Below are 19,379 nucleotides of genomic sequence, written 5' to 3'. Positions count from 1 at the left end.
AATATCAGATAGACAAAATAGACGAGGAGACAGCACTTCCAAAATATGTCAGCTTTTTAATCACCCGTGCGACGTTTCAGTCCAGCAGGAGAAAAGTCCTGCTGGACTGAAACGTCGCACGGGTGATTAAAAAGCTGACATATTTTGGAAGTGCTGTCTCCTCGTCTAATAAAAATAAAACACATACTTGCCTTACCCTGTTCCAACGACGAGTGGAGAGAGATCCCTCTGCCCCTCCAGTCTGCGTGGCTCGGCACGCATATTTTCAGATTCCGCTGGACTTCTGCCATATACCGGCACTTCAGGCATCCTATTCCACAGTGTCCTCAATGCCCGCCCCATTTACTTTTTCTTTCGCCTCAATGTCTGCCCCATTTGCTTCTTGTTTACCCTCAATGCACTTGTGCCATGGCGAGTAGACCGTGCCCACCCCACTGGTATATACACAGATGATGGGGCTTATATACAGGGACCCCCATCATCCATGCATATACAATTACGGTGGGCATTGTCTGCTCGCCGTGGCGTGGGCATTGAGGCTAAATAAGAAGTTAACCCCTTAATGACCGGGCCATTTTGCACGTTAATGACCAAGGATTATTTTTGTTTTTTTCACGGTCGCATTCCAAGAGTCGTAACTCTTTTTTTATTCCGTCGACATAGCCGTATAAGGGCTTGTTTTTTGCGGGACGAGTTGTATTTTGTAATTGTACCATTTTTAGATGCTTATAACATATTGATTAACTTTTATTAACTTTATTTTAGGAGAGAATTGAAAATAAGCAGCTATTCCAGCATTAATTTTCACGTTATAAATTTACGCCGTTTACTATGCAGCGTAAATAACATGTTAACTTTATTCTATGGGTCGGCACGATTACAGGGATACCAAATATGTAAAGGTTTTATGTTTTTTCTACGTTTGCACAATAAAAACCCTTTTAGAAAAAAATTACTTGTTTTTGCATCGCCGCATTCCAAGAGGCGTAACGTTTTTATTTTTCCGTCGATGTGGCCGTATGTGGGCTTGATTTTTGCGGGACAATGTGTAGTTTTTATTAGTACTATTTTGGGGTACATAGGACTTATAGATTAACTTTTATTTTATTTTTTATGGGGGGAATGGGAGAAAAGAGAGAATTTTGACGTTGTTTTTTGCGTTTTCTTTGGACGCCGTTCATCCGGCGGTTTAATTAATATGTTCATTTTATTGGTCAAGTTGTTACGAACGCGGGGATACCATATATGTGTATGTGTGATTTGTTTTGACCGTTTTACTAAATCCACTTTTTGGGCCAAAAAAGTAGTTTTATTTGACTTTGACTGTAATTATTTATTTATTTTTTTCACAAACTTTATTTAACTGTTTTACATTTTTTTTTTTTTAGTCCCACCAGGGGACTTCACTATGCGATGTGCCGATCGCATATATAATGCTTTGGTATACTTCGTATACCAAAGCATTATTGCCTGTCAGTGTAAAACTGACAGGCAATCTGTTAGGTCATGCCTCCGGCATCGCCTAACAGGCAGATGCTGAAGGCAGACCTGGGGGTCTTTGTTAGACCCCCGGCTGTCATGGAAACCCGACGGCGACCCGCGATTTGTTTGCAGGGGCGCCGATCGGGTGACAGAGGGAGCTCCCCCCTCTGTCAAACACATTAAATGCCGCTGTCACTATTGACAGCGGCATTTAATGGGTTAAACTGCCGGAATCGGCGCGCGCTTCGATTCCGGCAGTTGCAGCAGGAGCCAGGCTGTGTATAACAGCCGTGCTCCTGCCGCTGATCGCGTGGGTACAGTCTCAGTACCCGCGCCATCACAGGACGGATATATCCGTCGTCCTGCGCGAACTAGCAGCTGCTGAGGACGGATATATCCGTCCTTCGGCGTTAAGGAGTTAATGGGGTGAGCATTGAGGCGGAAAAAAGTAAGTGGGGCAGGCATGGAAGACACCGTGGACAAATAGGATGCCTGAAACGCCGGTATATGGCAGAAGTTCAGCAGAGCTTAAAAATATGGGTACATAGCCGATCGCAAAGCGGCACAGACAGGTGTAATGATGTCACTGCCTTGCGCCGGTCTACACCAAGCTGTGAGCGGCCGGCGTTACATATTGAATAGTAGAGCAGGGAACTGACCGCTCCCTGCTCTACCATAGGATTTAAGTGTATCTGCGTCCTGAGGACGCAGATACAGTTGAAACTAGAAAAAAAACTAAATGTGTAAGATGTCGGTTATCTGCACTGAACTTCGGTTTTATTCATACATTTTTTTCGATTTTAATTGTTCAGTCCTAGGTGTAGCTCATATGGCCCCTACTTCAGACATTTTATTGAGCCTTGGTATCTTAATTTCATTCTCCGAGCTCTTCAGGTGACTCCTTTTGAGAGACCTCTCGCTGCCTCTCTTTTCCTAGATGGTAGCTTGTCTTGCAAGTCACTTTTCCATAAAACCTGTCCGGTCTTTTCTACCGACGGTAGTCTCTGCCTGCCATATTATTGAAGAGATTTCTCATCCAACGGAGTGGGCTTTACATTGCTGTGATTTGGTGAGACCAATCCAAGCCTACTGTATCTTGCTGTGACGGTCGTTTTGGCATTCCAAATCTCTTTTGTTATTCCTAAAGGGCCACGCAAGGCCATGATTTCGTGTTGGCTCTTGTCTGTAATTGTAATAAACTTTCGGTCCAAGGCTGCAGTTCCTCCACTTCGGGTTACTGCCCAGTCTGTAAGGACTGTTGGTGCCTCCTAGGCAGTCGGGCATAAAATATCCGTTGCTTAGGTCTGCAAGGCTGCTATCTGGGCTTCGGTGAACACCTTTGCGAAGTGTTTTTACCAGCTGGTCTGGGTTTCAGAGTGTTGCAGGCAGCGGTGTTAGGCGTATCCCATGGCTATATTTAAAAAAAATAATTTCTACCCTCTGTGACTGCTTTAGGACGTCCCATGGTGCTATGCCCCCCAATTATTTACAAGAAAATGTGATTTTTGTGTTCTCTGTAAAATCGTATTTCTCGTTGAATACATTGGGGGATACAGATTCCACCCTCTTATTTTTTTTTTTTTTTAATCTAGGCCAGAACCTGTAGTTTTGTTCTAGTTTCTCCCGGAACCGTGGACATGTTTGTATTTTTCCTACTGCTTTTGTATAAACTGAATAAGCCCGTGTCTGGGAAGGGTATGGCCTGCCTGGACGGAGCCAAGACTTTCCTACCTAGTATTACCTTCTAGTGGCAGGAGCATAAACCCATGGTGCTGTGTCTCCCAATGAATTCAATGAGTAATAGATTTCACAGTGAGTACAAAAATCGTGTTATCCTTTTATCCATCATCTATAAAGCTGACTGGTGTCCGATTTTATAAAGTATTCCGGATTAACAGTTAGGGCTTATTCAGACGAACGTATAATACGTCCGTGCAACGCGCGTGATTTTCACGCGCCTAGCACGGACCTATGTTAGTCAATGGGGCCGTTCAGACAGTCCGTGATTTTCATGCAGCGTGTGTCCGCTGCGTAAAACACACGACGTCCTATATTTGTGCGTTTTTCGCGCATCACGCACCCATTGAAGTGAATGGGTGCGTGAAAATCACGCGCAGCACACGGACACACTTCCGTGTGACGCATGTGATTCGCGCAACAGCAGTAAAAACTGAATGAAAACAGAAAAGCACCACGTGCTTTTCTGTTTACAACCATCCAAACAGAGTGTCATAATGATGGCGGCTGCGCGAAAGCCACGCATCATACTCTGCTGACACACGGAGCTGTTGTGGACCTTTTGCGCGATCAAAACTCACACGCTCGTGTAAATCCGGCCTTAGGCATAGAAAAGTTCCCACTAAACTTCTATGCCAAAACATCAACTTACTTGGATGGTTAACTCTACATAGACCTACCACCTTGAAAGGTGCAGTATAGTAGTAGTCAGTATTTTGGAGAAGTGGTTTCTGAGTTCAAGAGGACTTGGCATTCAGTGAAAAGCTGGCTTTGCTAATTTTATTTTATTTTTTTAAAGGTTTGCTGTAATTCGTCGTCTGTTTTTTTTGGTTTTTTTTGCAGGGGGAAAGCTGGAATATCTACATAACATGTTACATAAGTGTCATTAAGATGGTAGAATGTAATCTTCATTTTGCGTTTTGAAAAGTACAAATATTTAGGGTTCGCTGCAGTTCTCAAAACGTCCTAATCCAGTGTTTTGTTTTGTTTTTGGTGGTTGTTGTGGTTTTTACACCATTGACAACAGTGGGGGGAGTAAAGTTTTTACATGCGGCACCACCATTATGGGTTTTTCACAGAAGCAGTTCCAGGATAATTATATTGCACTGTACATTTAGCTAAAAACATGTACTAACAAGTAGGGGTGTCACAATACCAGAATTTGGACTTCGATACCGATACTTCGTGTAGTGTTGCGATACTCGATAATAAAACGATACTTTTGCCAACCATAATAATACAAAATAAAAAAAGTTCTTCCATTTTCTGATGTGAGGCGCGTGGTGTGATGAATTTTGAACCTCCACATGCCTTACAATTAATAGTAATTAACCACATCAAGTTTCTCAGTCATAATGGACAACATTGGGTTAATGTGTGAGGTATATGATGATAATTACTATTAATGTGAGGTACATGGAGGGTCGAAATGTATAATACCTCGTGCTTCACATTAATAAGCGAAAGAAAGCTGTTTTTTCTTTTATAACAGCGTAAACATGACGCTATAAATGTGTTACTACGGTCGCGACGATGCCGAATGCGTATATTTTATGTATTGAGACTTATTTTAACCCCTTAAAGAGGCTCTGTCACCACATAAGTGGCCTATATTGTACATTATGTGATCGGCGCTATAATGTAGATTACAGCAGTGTTTTATATTTAGAAAAACGATCATTTTTGAGTTATGACCTATATTAGCTTTATGCTAATGAGTTTCTTAATGAACAACTGGGCATGTTTTACTTTTTGGCCAAGTGGGCGTCGTACAGAGGAGTGTATGACACTGACCAATCAGCGTCATACACTTCTCATTAATTTACACAGCACATAGCGATATAGCTATATCGCTATGTGCAGCCGCATAAACACACTATAACGTTACTGCAGTGTCCTGACAATGAATATACATTACCTCCAGCCAGGACGTGATGTTTATTCAGAATCCTGACACTTCGCTAATACAATCCCGACACTACAGCACAGGAAGCGTAATCTCGCGAGATTACGCTGTAAACTGTCATTTCAAACGAGATTACGCTTGCTGTGCTGTAGTGTCGGGATTGTATTAGCGAAGTGTCAGGATTCTGAATACACATCACGTCCTGGCTGGAGGTAATGTATATTTATTGTCAGGACACTGCAGTAACGTTATAGTGTGTTTATGTGGCTGCACATAGCAATATATCTATATCGCTATGTGCTGTGAAAATGAATGGGGAGAAGTGTATGACGCTGATTGGTCACTGATTGGTCAGCGTCGTACACTCCTCTGTACAACTCCCACTTGGCCATACAGTAAAACACGCCCAGTTGTTCATTAAGAAACTCATTAGCATACATCTAATATAGGTCATAACTCCGTCAAAAATGATTGTTTTTCTAAATAAAAAAAACTGCTGTAATCTAAATTACAGCGCCGATCACATCATGTACAATATAGGGCACTTATAATGTGGTGACAGAGCCTCTTTAACCCCTTAAGGACGCAGCCTAGTTTGGGCCTTAAGGCTCAGAGCCCATTTTTCAAATCTGACATATTTCACTTTATGTGGTAATAACGTCGGAATGCTTAAACCTATCCAAGCGATTCTGAGATTGTTTTCTCGTGACACTTTGGGATTCATGTTCGTGGTAAAATTTGGTCGATATATTCAGTGTTTATTGGTGAAAAATTGCAAAATTTAGAGAAAATTTTGAAAAAATTGCATTTTTCAGAATTTAAATGCATCTGCTTGTAAAACAGACGGTTATACCACCCAAAATAGTTACTAGTTCACATTTCCCATATGTCTACTTTAGATTGGCATCGTTTTTTTAACATTCTTTTATTTTTCTTGGACGTTACAAGGCTTAGAACATAAACAGCAATTTCTCATATTTTTAAGAAAATTTCAAAAGCCTTTTTTTTAAGGTACCTCTTGAGTTCTGAAGTGGCTTTGAGGGGCCTATGTATTAGAAACCCCCATAAAACACCCCATTTTAAAAACTAGACCCCTCAAAGTATTCAAAACAGCATTTAGAAAGTTTTTTAACCCTTCAGGCATTTCACAGGAATTAAAGCAATGTGGAGGTGAAATTTGCAAATTTCATTTTTCTTGCTGAATTTCAATATTATTCCATTTTTTTCTGTAACACAGAAGATTTTACCAGAGAAATACTACTAAATATGTATTGTCCAGATTCTGCAGTTTTTAGAAATGTCCCACATGTGGCTCTAGTGCGCTCGTGGAATAAAACACAAGCCTCAGAAACAAAGGAGCACCTAGTGCATTTTGAGGCCTCTTTTTTATTAGAATATATTTTAGGCAGCATGCCAGGTTTGAAGAGGTGTTGAGGTATGAAAGCAATGGAAACCCACCAGAAGTGACCCCATTTTGGAAACTAGACCCCTCAAGGAATTCATTTATGGTTGTTGTTATCATTTTGACCACACCGTTTTTTCACAGCACCTATTTGAATTGGGCTGTGAATTAAAAAAATGATATTTTTTTCCATTAAGATGTAATTTTTGTTCAAAATTTCTTATTTTCACAAGGAATAAAACACCCCATTTTGTTGCCCAATTTGTCCTGAGTGCGGCAATACCCCATTTGTGGTGATAAACTGATGTTTGGGCCCATGGCAGGACTCAGAAGGAAAGGACCACCATTTGGCCTACTGGAGCTTTTCTTGTGCTAAGTCATGTATGCAGAAGCCCCTGAGGTACCAGTACAGTTAAAACCCCCGAGAAGTGACCCCATTTTAAAAACTACACCCCTTAAGACATTCATCTAGTGGTGTAGTGAGCATTTTGACCCCACAGTTATTGTGTAAAAGGTAATGCGCAGCAGATGGTGCAAAGTGAGATTTGCAATTTCCTATGCATATATGCCATTTCAGTGTCTGATATATTGTGCCCAGCATGTGCCACTGGAGACATACACCCCATAAATTGTAATGTGGGTTCTCCCGGGTACGGCAATACCCTACATGTGGCTGTTATTAGCTGCCTGGGCACACGACAGGGCTCAGAAGGGAAGGACCACCATTTAGCCTACTGGAGCTTTTCTGGTGCTAAGTCATGTAGGCAGAACCCCTGAGGTACCAGTACAGCTGAAACCCCCGAGAAGTGACCCCATTTTAAAAACTACACCCCTTAAGACATTCATCTAGTGGTGTAGTGAGCATTTTGACCCCACAGTTATTGTGTAAAAGGTAATGCGCAGCAGATGGTGCAAAGTGAGATTTGCAATTTCCTATGCATATATGCCATTTCAGTGTCTGATATATTGTGCCCAGCATGTGCCACTGGAGACATACACCCCATAAATTGTAATGTGGGTTCTCCCGGGTACGGCAATACCCTACATGTGGCTGTTATTAGCTGCCTGGGCACACGACAGGGCTCAGAAGGGAAGGACCACCATTTAGCCTACTGGAGCTTTTCTGGTGCTAAGTCATGTAGGCAGAACCCCTGAGGTACCAGTACAGTTGAAACCCCCGAGAAGTGACCCCATTTTAAAAACTACACCCCTTAAGACATTCATCTAGTGGTGTAGTGAGCATTTTGACCCCACAGTTATTGTGTAAAAGGTAATGCGCAGCAGATGGTGCAAAGTGAGATTTGCAATTTCCTATGCATATATGCCATTTCAGTGTCTGATATATTGTGCCCAGCATGTGCCACTGGAGACATACACCCCATAAATTGTAATGTGGGTTCTCCCGGGTACGGCAATACCCTACATGTGGCTGTTATTAGCTGCCTGGGCACACGACAGGGCTCAGAAGGGAAGGACCACCATTTAGCCTACTGGAGCTTTTCTGGTGCTAAGTCATGTAGGCAGAACCCCTGAGGTACCAGTACAGTTGAAACCCCCGAGAAGTGACCCCATTTTAAAAACTACACCCCTTAAGACATTCATCTAGTGGTGTAGTGAGCATTTTGACCCCACAGTTATTGTGTAAAAGGTAATGCGCAGCAGATGGTGCAAAGTGAGATTTGCAATTTCCTATGCATATATGCCATTTCAGTGTCTGATATATTGTGCCCAGCATGTGCCACTGGAGACATACACCCCATAAATTGTAATGTGGGTTCTCCCGGGTACGGCAATACCCTACATGTGGCTGTTATTAGCTGCCTGGGCACACGACAGGGCTCAGAAGGGAAGGACCACCATTTAGCCTACTGGAGCTTTTCTGGTGCTAAGTCATGTAGGCAGAACCCCTGAGGTACCAGTACAGTTGAAACCCCCGAGAAGTGACCCCATTTTAAAAACTACACCCCTTAAGACATTCATCTAGTGGTGTAGTGAGCATTTTGACCCCACAGTTATTGTGTAAAAGGTAATGCGCAGCAGATGGTGCAAAGTGAGATTTGCAATTTCCTATGCATATATGCCATTTCAGTGTCTGATATATTGTGCCCAGCATGTGCCACTGGAGACATACACCCCATAAATTGTAATGTGGGTTCTCCCGGGTACGGGAATACCCTACATGTGGCTGTTATTAGCTGCCTGGGCACACGACAGGGCTCAGAAGGGAAGGACCACCATTTAGCCTACTGGAGCTTTTCTGGTGCTAAGTCATGTAGGCAGAACCCCTGAGGTACCAGTACAGTTGAAACCCCCGAGAAGTGACCCCATTTTAAAAACTACACCCCTTAAGACATTCATCTAGTGGTGTAGTGAGCATTTTGACCCCACAGTTATTGTGTAAAAGGTAATGCGCAGCAGATGGTGCAAAGTGAGATTTGCAATTTCCTATGCATATATGCCATTTCAGTGTCTGATATATTGTGCCCAGCATGTGCCACTGGAGACATACACCCCATAAATTGTAATGTGGGTTCTCCCGGGTACGGCAATACCCTACATGTGGCTGTTATTAGCTGCCTGGGCACACGACAGGGCTCAGAAGGGAAGGACCACCATTTAGCCTACTGGAGCTTTTCTGGTGCTAAGTCATGTAGGCAGAACCCCTGAGGTACCAGTACAGTTGAAACCCCCGAGAAGTGACCCCATTTTAAAAACTACACCCCTTAAGACATTCATCTAGAGTGTAGTGAGCATTTTGACCCAACAGTTATTGTGTAAAAGGTAATGCGCAGTAGATGGTGCAAAGTGAGATTTGCAATTTCCTATACATATATGCCATTTCAGTGTCCGATATATTGTGCCCAGCATGTGCCACCGGAGACATACACCCCATAAATTGTAATGTGGGTTCTCCCGGGTACGGCAATACCCTACATGTGGCTGTTATTTGCTGCTTGGGCACATGGCAGGGCTCAAAAGGGAAAGATGAGGGGGATAAGCTGTGCGGAGTGCATCAGGGTAAATTAAAAATCAAGGGATGTATGGTAAATTTTAAAACAATCTTTCATACAGAGCCCTGGTTTTTCGGGACACGTGTCGCATTGGTATGTTGTGTCCTTCCTTATCCCCCTCTTATAGCACACTTTGCACCTCTTTTGACTTTTTCCCTTCTTGCCAGTTTGGGGAACTTCTCCTGGAAAGTGTTGCCCTGGTACGATGCGTGTGGCCTCGCTTCCAGAAGTACTGGGTGCCCCTCCTTCCTGGTCGCCAAAAATTAGGTTCTTTATAACCACCTCTTGAAATTCCAGGAAAGTTCCCCTCTGGCCTGCACATCGACGTAGCACGTACGCATTGTACAATGCCATCTGTATGATGTGCACGGCCAGCTTCTTATACCACACCCTCGATTTCCGCGTAGCGCTGTAGGGCTTCAGGACTTGATCTGACAAGTCCACCCCTCCCATGTACCTATTGTAGTCCAGGATGCAATCTGGTTTGGGGGTCTCTGTACTGGTACCTCGTACAGGTACATGGGTACTGGTGTGGCCATGTATTGTTGTCAATACAAGGACATCTCTCTTGTCCTTGTACTTGACACACAATATGTTGCTACTAGAATGTGCCCTGCTCTCACCCCTTCTGAGTGTTTGCCCAAGCAGTGTTTTAGGGAGGCCTCTAAGATTTTTTCTAGCAGTGCCGCATGCCGCAGTCCTTCTGGAAGCGAGGCACTTGAAGAGCGGGACGCTGGTATAAAAATTATCCAGGTAGAGGTGGTAACCCTGGTCCAGCAGTGGGTGCACCAAATCCCACACAATTTTTGCGTTAATTCCCAGTAAGGGGGGGCATTCTGGGGGCTGAATACTGCTGTCCTTCCCTTCATATATCCTGAATTTATATGTATACCCTGATGCACTCTCGCACAGCTTATACAACTTCACGCCATACCTTGCCCTCTTACTTGGCAGGTATTGGCGGAATTGAAGCCTCCCTTTAAAATGTACCAGGGACTCATCAATGGAAATACACTTCTCGGGGGTGTATGCTTGGGCAAACCGGGCACTGAAATGGTCTAATAGGGGTCTCAGTTTATATAAACGGTCAAAACTGGGGTCATCTCGGGGTGGGCACTGCTCATTATCGGCATAATGTAGGAAGCGAAGTATTGCCTCATAACGCATCCTGGACATGGCCATACGGTACATCGGGGTGTGGTATAGGATGTCCGTGCTCCAGTAGGTCCTAATGGATGGCTTTTTTAGAAGCCCCATGTTCAAGAGCAGTCCCCAGAACTTGCCCAACTCTGCTGCGTTTACAGGAGTCCACCTCTGGGATTGGGCATAAAATGAGTTGGGGTTCTTGGTGATATACTGTTGGGCATATAAATTAGTCTGGGTGACCATTAGCTCTATAAAGTTATCAGTGAAGAAGAACTTGAAAAAGTCCATCTCACTGAACCCTGCCGTGTTAAATTTGATGCCTGGGCTGCCCGTGTACTCAGGGATTTGGGGTTCATAATGGTCTGGTGTGGGTGTCCAAATGGGGTCACTTCGCTCAGGGGTATCACTTGTTGTGGGGTCACTTCTCTCAGGGATTTCTACTATGGTGGTGGTCCTGGGGCGTCTCCTAGGGGGTCCCTCCTCTTCATCGCTGGATGAGGAGGTAGACAAATAAAATACTGTATCGCCATCCGACGAGTCTGTGTCGGAGGCCAGAAATGCATACGCCTCTTCAGCAGTAAATGTCCGTTGGGACATGCTTGTTGTGCGAAGACAAAATTTATATACTGCAAAAAAATAAATCCCTAACTGGGAGCAATAGGATAGCACAACTAGCACAAATGTGTGTTTTGTTTTTAGAGAGCAAGTGGACTTCCCTGACACTAAAGCTAACTAGGGCGAGGGTTCCTAACACTAAACCTAACTAAATTTTATGTGGACTTCCCTAACGCTAAACCTAACTACGGCGACGATTCCCTGACACTAAACCTATCTAGATTATTTCAAGCTTCCCTGACACTAAACCTAACTACGGTGACGGGTGCCTGACACTAAACCTATCTAATTATTCCGAGCTTCCCTGACGCTAAACCTAACTACGGTGATGGATCCCTAACGCTAAGCCTATCTACGGTGACCGATTCCTGACGCTAAATTCCCTGACACTATACCTAACTACGCTTTTTGACGGTTCCCTGACACTAACTAACCCTAATACTAAACTAACCAGTTAAATTTTCAAAATTGGCTAAACTAACTATTTTTTTTTGTTTCTTTTTTTTCTTTTTATATTTTTTTTTTGTTTTATGTTTTATATAGAAAAAAATGAAAAAAAAATCCCCAGGGACCAAGAAATGTGGTCCTGAAGACTGAAAAGTGGTCAGTGATAGGAGATCACTGACCAAAAAACGTGGGTAGAACTCAAAGAGGAAGGGAACAGGAGTGGGTAGTGAATGGGGTGGTGGGAAGCAAAAAAAACGTTGTTTTAGAAACTTTTTTTCACTTTTTTTCACTTCTTTTCTCTCTGACTCTCTGCTCACAACCGATCTCAACGCCTCGCTAACTCCAACAGGGCGTTCAGGGCGGTTGCAGCAGGATGTGAGGTCAGAGAGAGGAAGTGACGAGAATGATCGCTGCTATTGGCTAGTTACTCACTGACTAGCCAATAGCGGCGATCGGCGAGGCGGGACCATAGTAAATGGTCCCGGCCCATTATGCTGTGATAGCATGCTGTCAGAAACAGCAGCTATCACAGCTCAGGAACGCCGGGCTCGAGCACTGCTGTGCTGAATGAGACCGATCGCTGCTATTGGCTAGTTACTCACTGACTAGCCAATAGCGGCGATCGGCGAGGCGGGACCATAGTAAATGGTCCCGGCCCATTATGCTGTGATAGCATGCTGTCAGAAACAGCAGCTATCACAGCTCAGGAACGCCGGGCTCGAGCACTGCTGTGCTGAATGAGACCGATCGCTGCTATTGGCTAGTTACTCACTGACTAGCCAATAGCGGCGATCGGCGAGGCGGGACCATAGCAAATGGTCCCGTCCCATTATGCCGTGATAGCCTGCTGTCAGAAACAGCAGCTATCACAGCGCATGAACGCGCCGGGCGCGCGCACCGCTGTTCTAACTGCAAGACGTACTATTACGGCATGGAGCGCGAACGATAGAGCTGCCATGACGTAATAGTACGTCAAGGAGCGGGAAGGGGCTAATACTAAACTAACCAGTTAAATTTTCAAAATTGGCTAAACTAACTATTTTTTTTTGTTTCTTTTTTTTCTTTTTATATTTTTTTTTTTGTTTTATGTTTTATATAGAAAAAAATGAAAAAAAAATCCCCAGGGACCAAGAAATGTGGTCCTGAAGACTGAAAAGTGGTCAGTGATAGGAGATCACTGACCAAAAAACGTGGGTAGAACTCAAAGAGGAAGGGAACAGGAGTGGGTAGTGGATGGGGTGGTGGGAAGCAAAAAAAACGTTGTTTTAGAAACTTTTTTTCACTTTTTTTCACTTCTTTTCTCTCTGACTCTCTGCTCACAACCGATCTCAACGCCTCGCTAACTCCAACAGGGCGTTCAGGGCGGTTGCAGCAGGATGTGAGGTCAGAGAGAGGAAGTGACGAGAATGATCGCTGCTATTGGCTAGTTACTCACTGACTAGCCAATAGCGGCGATCGGCGAGGCGGGACCATAGTAAATGGTCCCGGCCCATTATGCTGTGATAGCATGCTGTCAGAAACAGCAGCTATCACAGCTCAGGAACGCCGGGCTCGAGCACTGCTGTGCTGAATGAGACCGATCGCTGCTATTGGCTAGTTACTCACTGACTAGCCAATAGCGGCGATCGGCGAGGCGGGACCATAGTAAATGGTCCCGTCCCATTATGCCGTGATAGCCTGCTGTCAGAAACAGCAGCTATCACAGCGCATGAACGCGCCGGGCGCGCGCACCGCTGTTCTAACTGCAAGACGTACTATTACGGCATGGAGCGCGAACGATAGAGCTGCCATGACGTAATAGTACGTCAAGGAGCGGGAAGGGGCTAATACTAAACTAACCAGTTAAATTTTCAAAATTGGCTAAACTAACTATTTTTTTTTGTTTCTTTTTTTTCTTTTTATATTTTTTTTTTTGTTTTATGTTTTATATAGAAAAAAATGAAAAAAAAATCCCCAGGGACCAAGAAATGTGGTCCTGAAGACTGAAAAGTGGTCAGTGATAGGAGATCACTGACCAAAAAACGTGGGTAGAACTCAAAGAGGAAGGGAACAGGAGTGGGTAGTGGATGGGGTGGTGGGAAGCAAAAAAAACGTTGTTTTAGAAACTTTTTTTCACTTTTTTTCACTTCTTTTCTCTCTGACTCTCTGCTCACAACCGATCTCAACGCCTCGCTAACTCCAACAGGGCGTTCAGGGCGGTTGCAGCAGGATGTGAGGTCAGAGAGAGGAAGTGACGAGAATGATCGCTGCTATTGGCTAGTTACTCACTGACTAGCCAATAGCGGCGATCGGCGAGGCGGGACCATAGTAAATGGTCCCGGCCCATTATGCTGTGATAGCATGCTGTCAGAAACAGCAGCTATCACAGCTCAGGAACGCCGGGCTCGAGCACTGCTGTGCTGAATGAGACCGATCGCTGCTATTGGCTAGTTACTCACTGACTAGCCAATAGCGGCGATCGGCGAGGCGGGACCATAGTAAATGGTCCCGTCCCATTATGCCGTGATAGCCTGCTGTCAGAAACAGCAGCTATCACAGCGCATGAACGCGCCGGGCGCGCGCACCGCTGTTCTAACTGCAAGACGTACTATTACGGCATGGAGCGCGAACGATAGAGCTGCCATGACGTAATAGTACGTCAAGGAGCGGGAAGGGGCTAAGGACCTATGACGAAAATACACATCATGGAGCAGGGGGGTGAGGTTTGGAGCGGGCTCACGTACTGACACGCTTCTCTAACAGCCAGGAACAGCGATCGTGCTGTTCCAGGCCGTTTAGTTGAATGCCGCGGTCCAGAACAACCTCGGCATTTAAACAGTTAGATGGGGCAGGCCCCTCCGACAGCCCAATGACCCCCCCCCCACAGCGCGATCGGGTTGTGCCGATGGTTGTCATGGCAGCGCGGGGGCCTAATAAAGGCCCCCAGGACTGCCTTCTGTCTGCCTCTGCTTAGGCATGCCTCCAGCATGGCTTAGCAGAAGCCTGTAAAAATGACACTATACTGCAATACATTTGTATTGCAGTGTATTGTACCAGCAATCTAACGATCGCTGGTTCAAGTTCTCTAGGGGGACTAATAAAATGTGTAAAAAAACAAACAAATGTTAAAAGTTCAAAAACGCCCCTTTTCCCATTTTTCCTCAAGCAAAAAGTAAAAATAAAATTAAAAAAATTGGTATCGCCGCGTCCGTAAAAGTCTGAACTATTATAATATACCATTAATTAACTCGCACGGTGAATGGCGTATTAAAAAATAAATTAAAACACCCAAATCTTTTTTTGGTCACCTTAGCGCTGAAAAAAAATGAACTAAAAAGTGATCAAAAAATCGTATGTACCAATAAAAAGTACAGCTCGTCCCGCAAAAAATAAGCCCTCACACCGCTCAATCGACAGAAAAATAAAAAAAAGTTATGGCTCTCAGAATGTGGTGAAACAGAACAACTTTTTTTGTTAAAGGGAATGTGTTGTCAGCAAAACATGTTTTTTTTTTTTTTTTAGTTAAACAATTAGTGTGTAGGTGATTAAACATTGTTCTAATTTTTTTATTTTTTTTCACGAGTCAGGAAATATTATCAATTGGATTCTAATTTATTATAATTCCCATTGCTGGTCACTAGATGGAGCCATTCCCAAAATTGCAGCATTGCATGTGGTAAAGCAACCACATTGCTTTATGCTGCAAAATTGGGTAAAAAGCCCTCGCTCTAGTGAGCTCTCAGCATCCCCCCCTCCTTTATCCTGGCTAGTGCCGGGAGAAACGAGGGGTTTGAACGGTCTAACCTCCTACACTGTGTGTCGCCATTTTTTGAGCTAACACAGTGTAGAAGGTTTACATACAGTAGTAAACACACACAAACACGAACATACATAGAAATCTCTTACCTGCTCCTGCCGCCGCGGCTCCCTCCGGCCCGTCCGCTCCGTCTGCTGCCGCTGGTCCAAGTGCACAAGTCCGGAAGCCGCGACCGGAAGTAGTAATCTTACTGTCCGGCCGCGACTTCCGGTCCACAGGAAAATGGCGCCGGACGGCGCGCATTTCAAATTGAACTGTGTGGGAGCGGCGCATGCGCCGTTCCCACACAGCGGCGTACATGTTAGTGGATGGAACGGGCCCCGTTCGCAGTCCCTATGGGACTGGAGCTGCCATATTCCATGTCTGTATGTGTCGTTAATCGACACATACAGAAATGGAAAAAAAAAATGGCAGCCCCCATAGGGAAGAAAAAGTGTAAAAATAAGAAAAAGTAACACACAAACACACAAATTAATCCAAACGTTTTTAATAAAGCACTAACATCTTTAACATATTAAAAAAAAATTTGTGGTAACACTGTTCCTTTGAAGAGGCTCTGTCACCAGATTATAAGTGCCCTATCTCCTACATAATCTGATTGGCGCTGTAATGTAGATAACAGCAGTGGTTTTTATTTTGAAAAACAATCATTTGTGAGCAAGTTATGAGCTAGTTTAGATTTATGCTAATGAGTTTCTCAATGGACAACTGGGCGTGTTTTTCCTTATACCAACTGGATGTTGTACAGAGGAGTGTATGACGCTGACCAATCAGTGACTAATCAGTGTCCTGCACTTCTCATTGTTCCAGCCCAGCATGATCCACAGCAGTGTGATTGTGCAGTGAAAGAAGCTGGGCTGGAACAATGAGAAGTGCAGGACACTGATTAGTCACTGATTGGTCAGCGTCATACACTCCTCTGTACAACATCCAGTTGGTATAAGGAAAAACACGCCCAGTTGTCCATTGAGAAACTCATTAGCATAAATCTAAACTAGCTCATAACTTGCTCACAAATGATTGTTTTTCAAAATAAAAACCACTGCTGTTATCTACATTCCAGCGCCAATCAGATTATGTAGGAGATAGGGCACTTATAATCTGGTGACAGAGCCTCTTTAACAAATTGTTTTTTTCTTTGTAAAAGTAGTAAAATATTAAAAAAGCAATATAAATTTGGTATCAATCGTATTGAGACGCATAATAAAGTTCAGTTGTCTTTTTTACCGCATGGTGAAAGCTGTAAAAACAAAACCCAACAAACAATGGAGGAAGTTAGTTTTTTTTTTCCCCAAATTCCACCCCACAAATATAATTTTTTCCATTTCCCAGTACATTATATGGTACTTTAAATGGTGCAAATCGAAGCTACAGCTCCTCCTGCAAAAAATAAGCTGTGTGTGTATTTTTTTTATTTAACGTTACTTTATTTTTTACTTTTAAACTTCAATGTACTGGCATATAGCTACTGACATTAAGTGCGCGCGCGGTCAGCATGAGGTGATGTGGCCAGCGCTGCACTAATGATCGGCGGCGCAGGCACTGAACAAGGGTGTGTTTTGCAGTGCGCCCGCCATGTTCTGTCTTCAGTGCCAGCGCTGATTAGTGCAGCGCTGGTTGCATCACATCGCGCTGACCGTGCGTGCACTTGTCAGGAGCGGGGTAATGACTACCACAGGGTTGTTAAAGACTTGTTCTTCCTTGCGCAACGTGTGAAAAAATTGATGAAAGGGAGTACAAAGGGAATTCATGTTTAATTCTACCTTTTCATGTTGAAAATGTTTTCCTAACTACAGGCTGCATGTCATAGAGCAGGATGAGCTGAGCAGTTTGATATAGTTATTTTATTGATTTTAATCCCAATCTCCCTGGGTTTAAATTTGGGAGGAGGCAAATGTCCTACTCTATAAGTGACTGCTATCCATGTATGCATGCTTGCACAAGGAAGGCTGTCAATCATTGAATGAGACCGCCCACTGGACTCCTACACCAGAATGAGCAGGGATTAAAATGAATAAATTATAAATCCTATTCCATCTTTTTCCATAAAGCTATATATCAATCTGCTCCGCTCCTCCTGCAGATGCACAATAATCTAATGAATTAGAGGAGTGCGTGATATCTGTAACTTGGTGCAACTATAGGCATCTCCTCCATACTGGGCCGTATGTGTATGTTCTAAAATAATTTGTTTAGAACTTTTTCTATTTTTTTGTAGAATTATCAAGGTTGATTAAGTAATAATTTAAGGAGGGCCCTGTTCACATGGAATTCTTAACGGCCAAAATTGACTTCAATGGGAGATGGAGGTGTTTTTTACCGCGAGCAAAAAAATGCTTGCGGGAAAAAGAAGCGGCATGCCCTATCTTGAGGCGTTTTCCGCCTCAAAAACCCCATTGAAATCAAGGGGAGAATGAAATAAACGCGGTTTGTTTGTTTTTTGCCGCGATTTTTGAAGTTTTTTTGGCAAAAAAACGCTTGCGGTTATCCCATCTCTCTGTTGAAGTGAGAGCTCAAAAAAACACGTCAAAACAACTTAAAAAAAAAACTGAGCTTTGCCTGCAGAAAAAGCTCCGTGTGAATATACCCTAAATGTGCAATATGTACAATAATGTGTGGACTGTGTGTAACGAAACAAATAGTTCACATTTGGCTAAAACCGTTTCTATGAACAAATATCTAGTTAGCTATGCGGTATAATGTCCCAATTGTATTTCTTTTTTTGCAGATATTGTACGTGGACTATGGATTTAATGAAGTTGTGGATTGCACCAGAGTTTGTCGGCTAAGCAAACCGTTTTACACTCTTCCATTCCAGGCTTTGAAATGTAGACTAGCAGGTACAGTCTTCTTTTTTTTTTTTTTTCTTTTTTTCTTTCCTTTCTTTCTTATTAGGGTGCGTTCACATATGTCAGTTTTTTTAGTCCCTCAAGTGATTACAACTGATGCAAAAATGTATCCGTTGCCATCAGGCTTTTTCACGATTTTTATTACAAAACCATCAGTTGTCGTTAGTGGTCATCAGTTTTTGCCATCCGTTTTTACCAAAAAGGTCTACCAAAAATGTGGTCTAGGCTCTGAAAATGTGCCAATTTCATAAGAGTGGCGCATAGTCTGTGATGGATTAGATACTTGTTGTGTACCATGTCAGGGCTCTCCTTCTCTGCTCCAGCCTTGGCGCTACACTGAAGTCTGACACACATTGTAATGTCACATGTGTCTTATTCAGTGCAGCGCCAAGGCTGATGCTAAGGCCTTATTCACACGACAGTGAAAAACGGCCATGTGATGGCCGTCCTTTTAACGGCTTTCACATGGCCGTTTTCAGAACAATGATATTCTATGGGTGCATTCACACGGCCGTTTTTTTAACGGCCCGTGAATAATGGCCGTCAAAAAATAGGACATGTCCTATTTTTGGCCGTTTTAACGGCGTGACGGCCCCCATAGAAGTCAATGGATCCGTTTTTAACGGCGGTCAATACATGTAACAACCGTTAAAAACGGATCTGTTACATGGGGACTGGCAAGGGAACTACTAGTACCCTTGCTGGCTATCGTTGGCATACTCACGTTTGCGGCGCTTCTTCACGTGTGGTCACTCGTCTTCATGGGTTTGAAGGCGCCTCGATGACGTCATCGCCCCGTCGCGCTGCCTTGCCAGATCCCGTGCAGACGAGTGACCACAAGTGAAGAAGAGGAGAGACGGCGCTGCTCTCGTGAGTATGTGGCACAATCTACAGGGAGGCTGGTGTGGCATCTACAGGCAGGCTGGTGTGGCATCTACAGGGAGGCTGGTGTGGCATCTACAGGGAGGCTGGTGTGGCATCTACAGGG

General features: G+C 43.8%; 1 protein-coding gene across 7 annotated transcripts in view; it reads left to right on the top strand.

Moving 5' to 3' along the window:
- Positions 1 to 19,379, top strand: part of TDRD7 (tudor domain containing 7) — a 99,721-nt gene that overhangs the window by 40,015 nt on the left and 40,327 nt on the right. For all 7 annotated transcript variants that reach the window (XM_075825637.1, XM_075825634.1, XM_075825638.1 and 4 more), the window contains one exon: positions 18,271 to 18,382. In XM_075825637.1, the coding sequence (XP_075681752.1) occupies positions 18,271 to 18,382 (112 nt within the window). The remainder of the gene's footprint in view (positions 1 to 18,270; positions 18,383 to 19,379) is intronic.

The sequence above is a fragment of the Rhinoderma darwinii genome, chromosome 1, assembly GCF_050947455.1.
Source record: "Rhinoderma darwinii isolate aRhiDar2 chromosome 1, aRhiDar2.hap1, whole genome shotgun sequence".
Taxonomy (NCBI): Eukaryota; Metazoa; Chordata; class Amphibia; order Anura; family Rhinodermatidae; genus Rhinoderma; species Rhinoderma darwinii.
The sequence above is the reverse complement of the archived record's forward strand: the minus strand, read 5'-3'. Positions and strand labels throughout refer to the sequence as shown.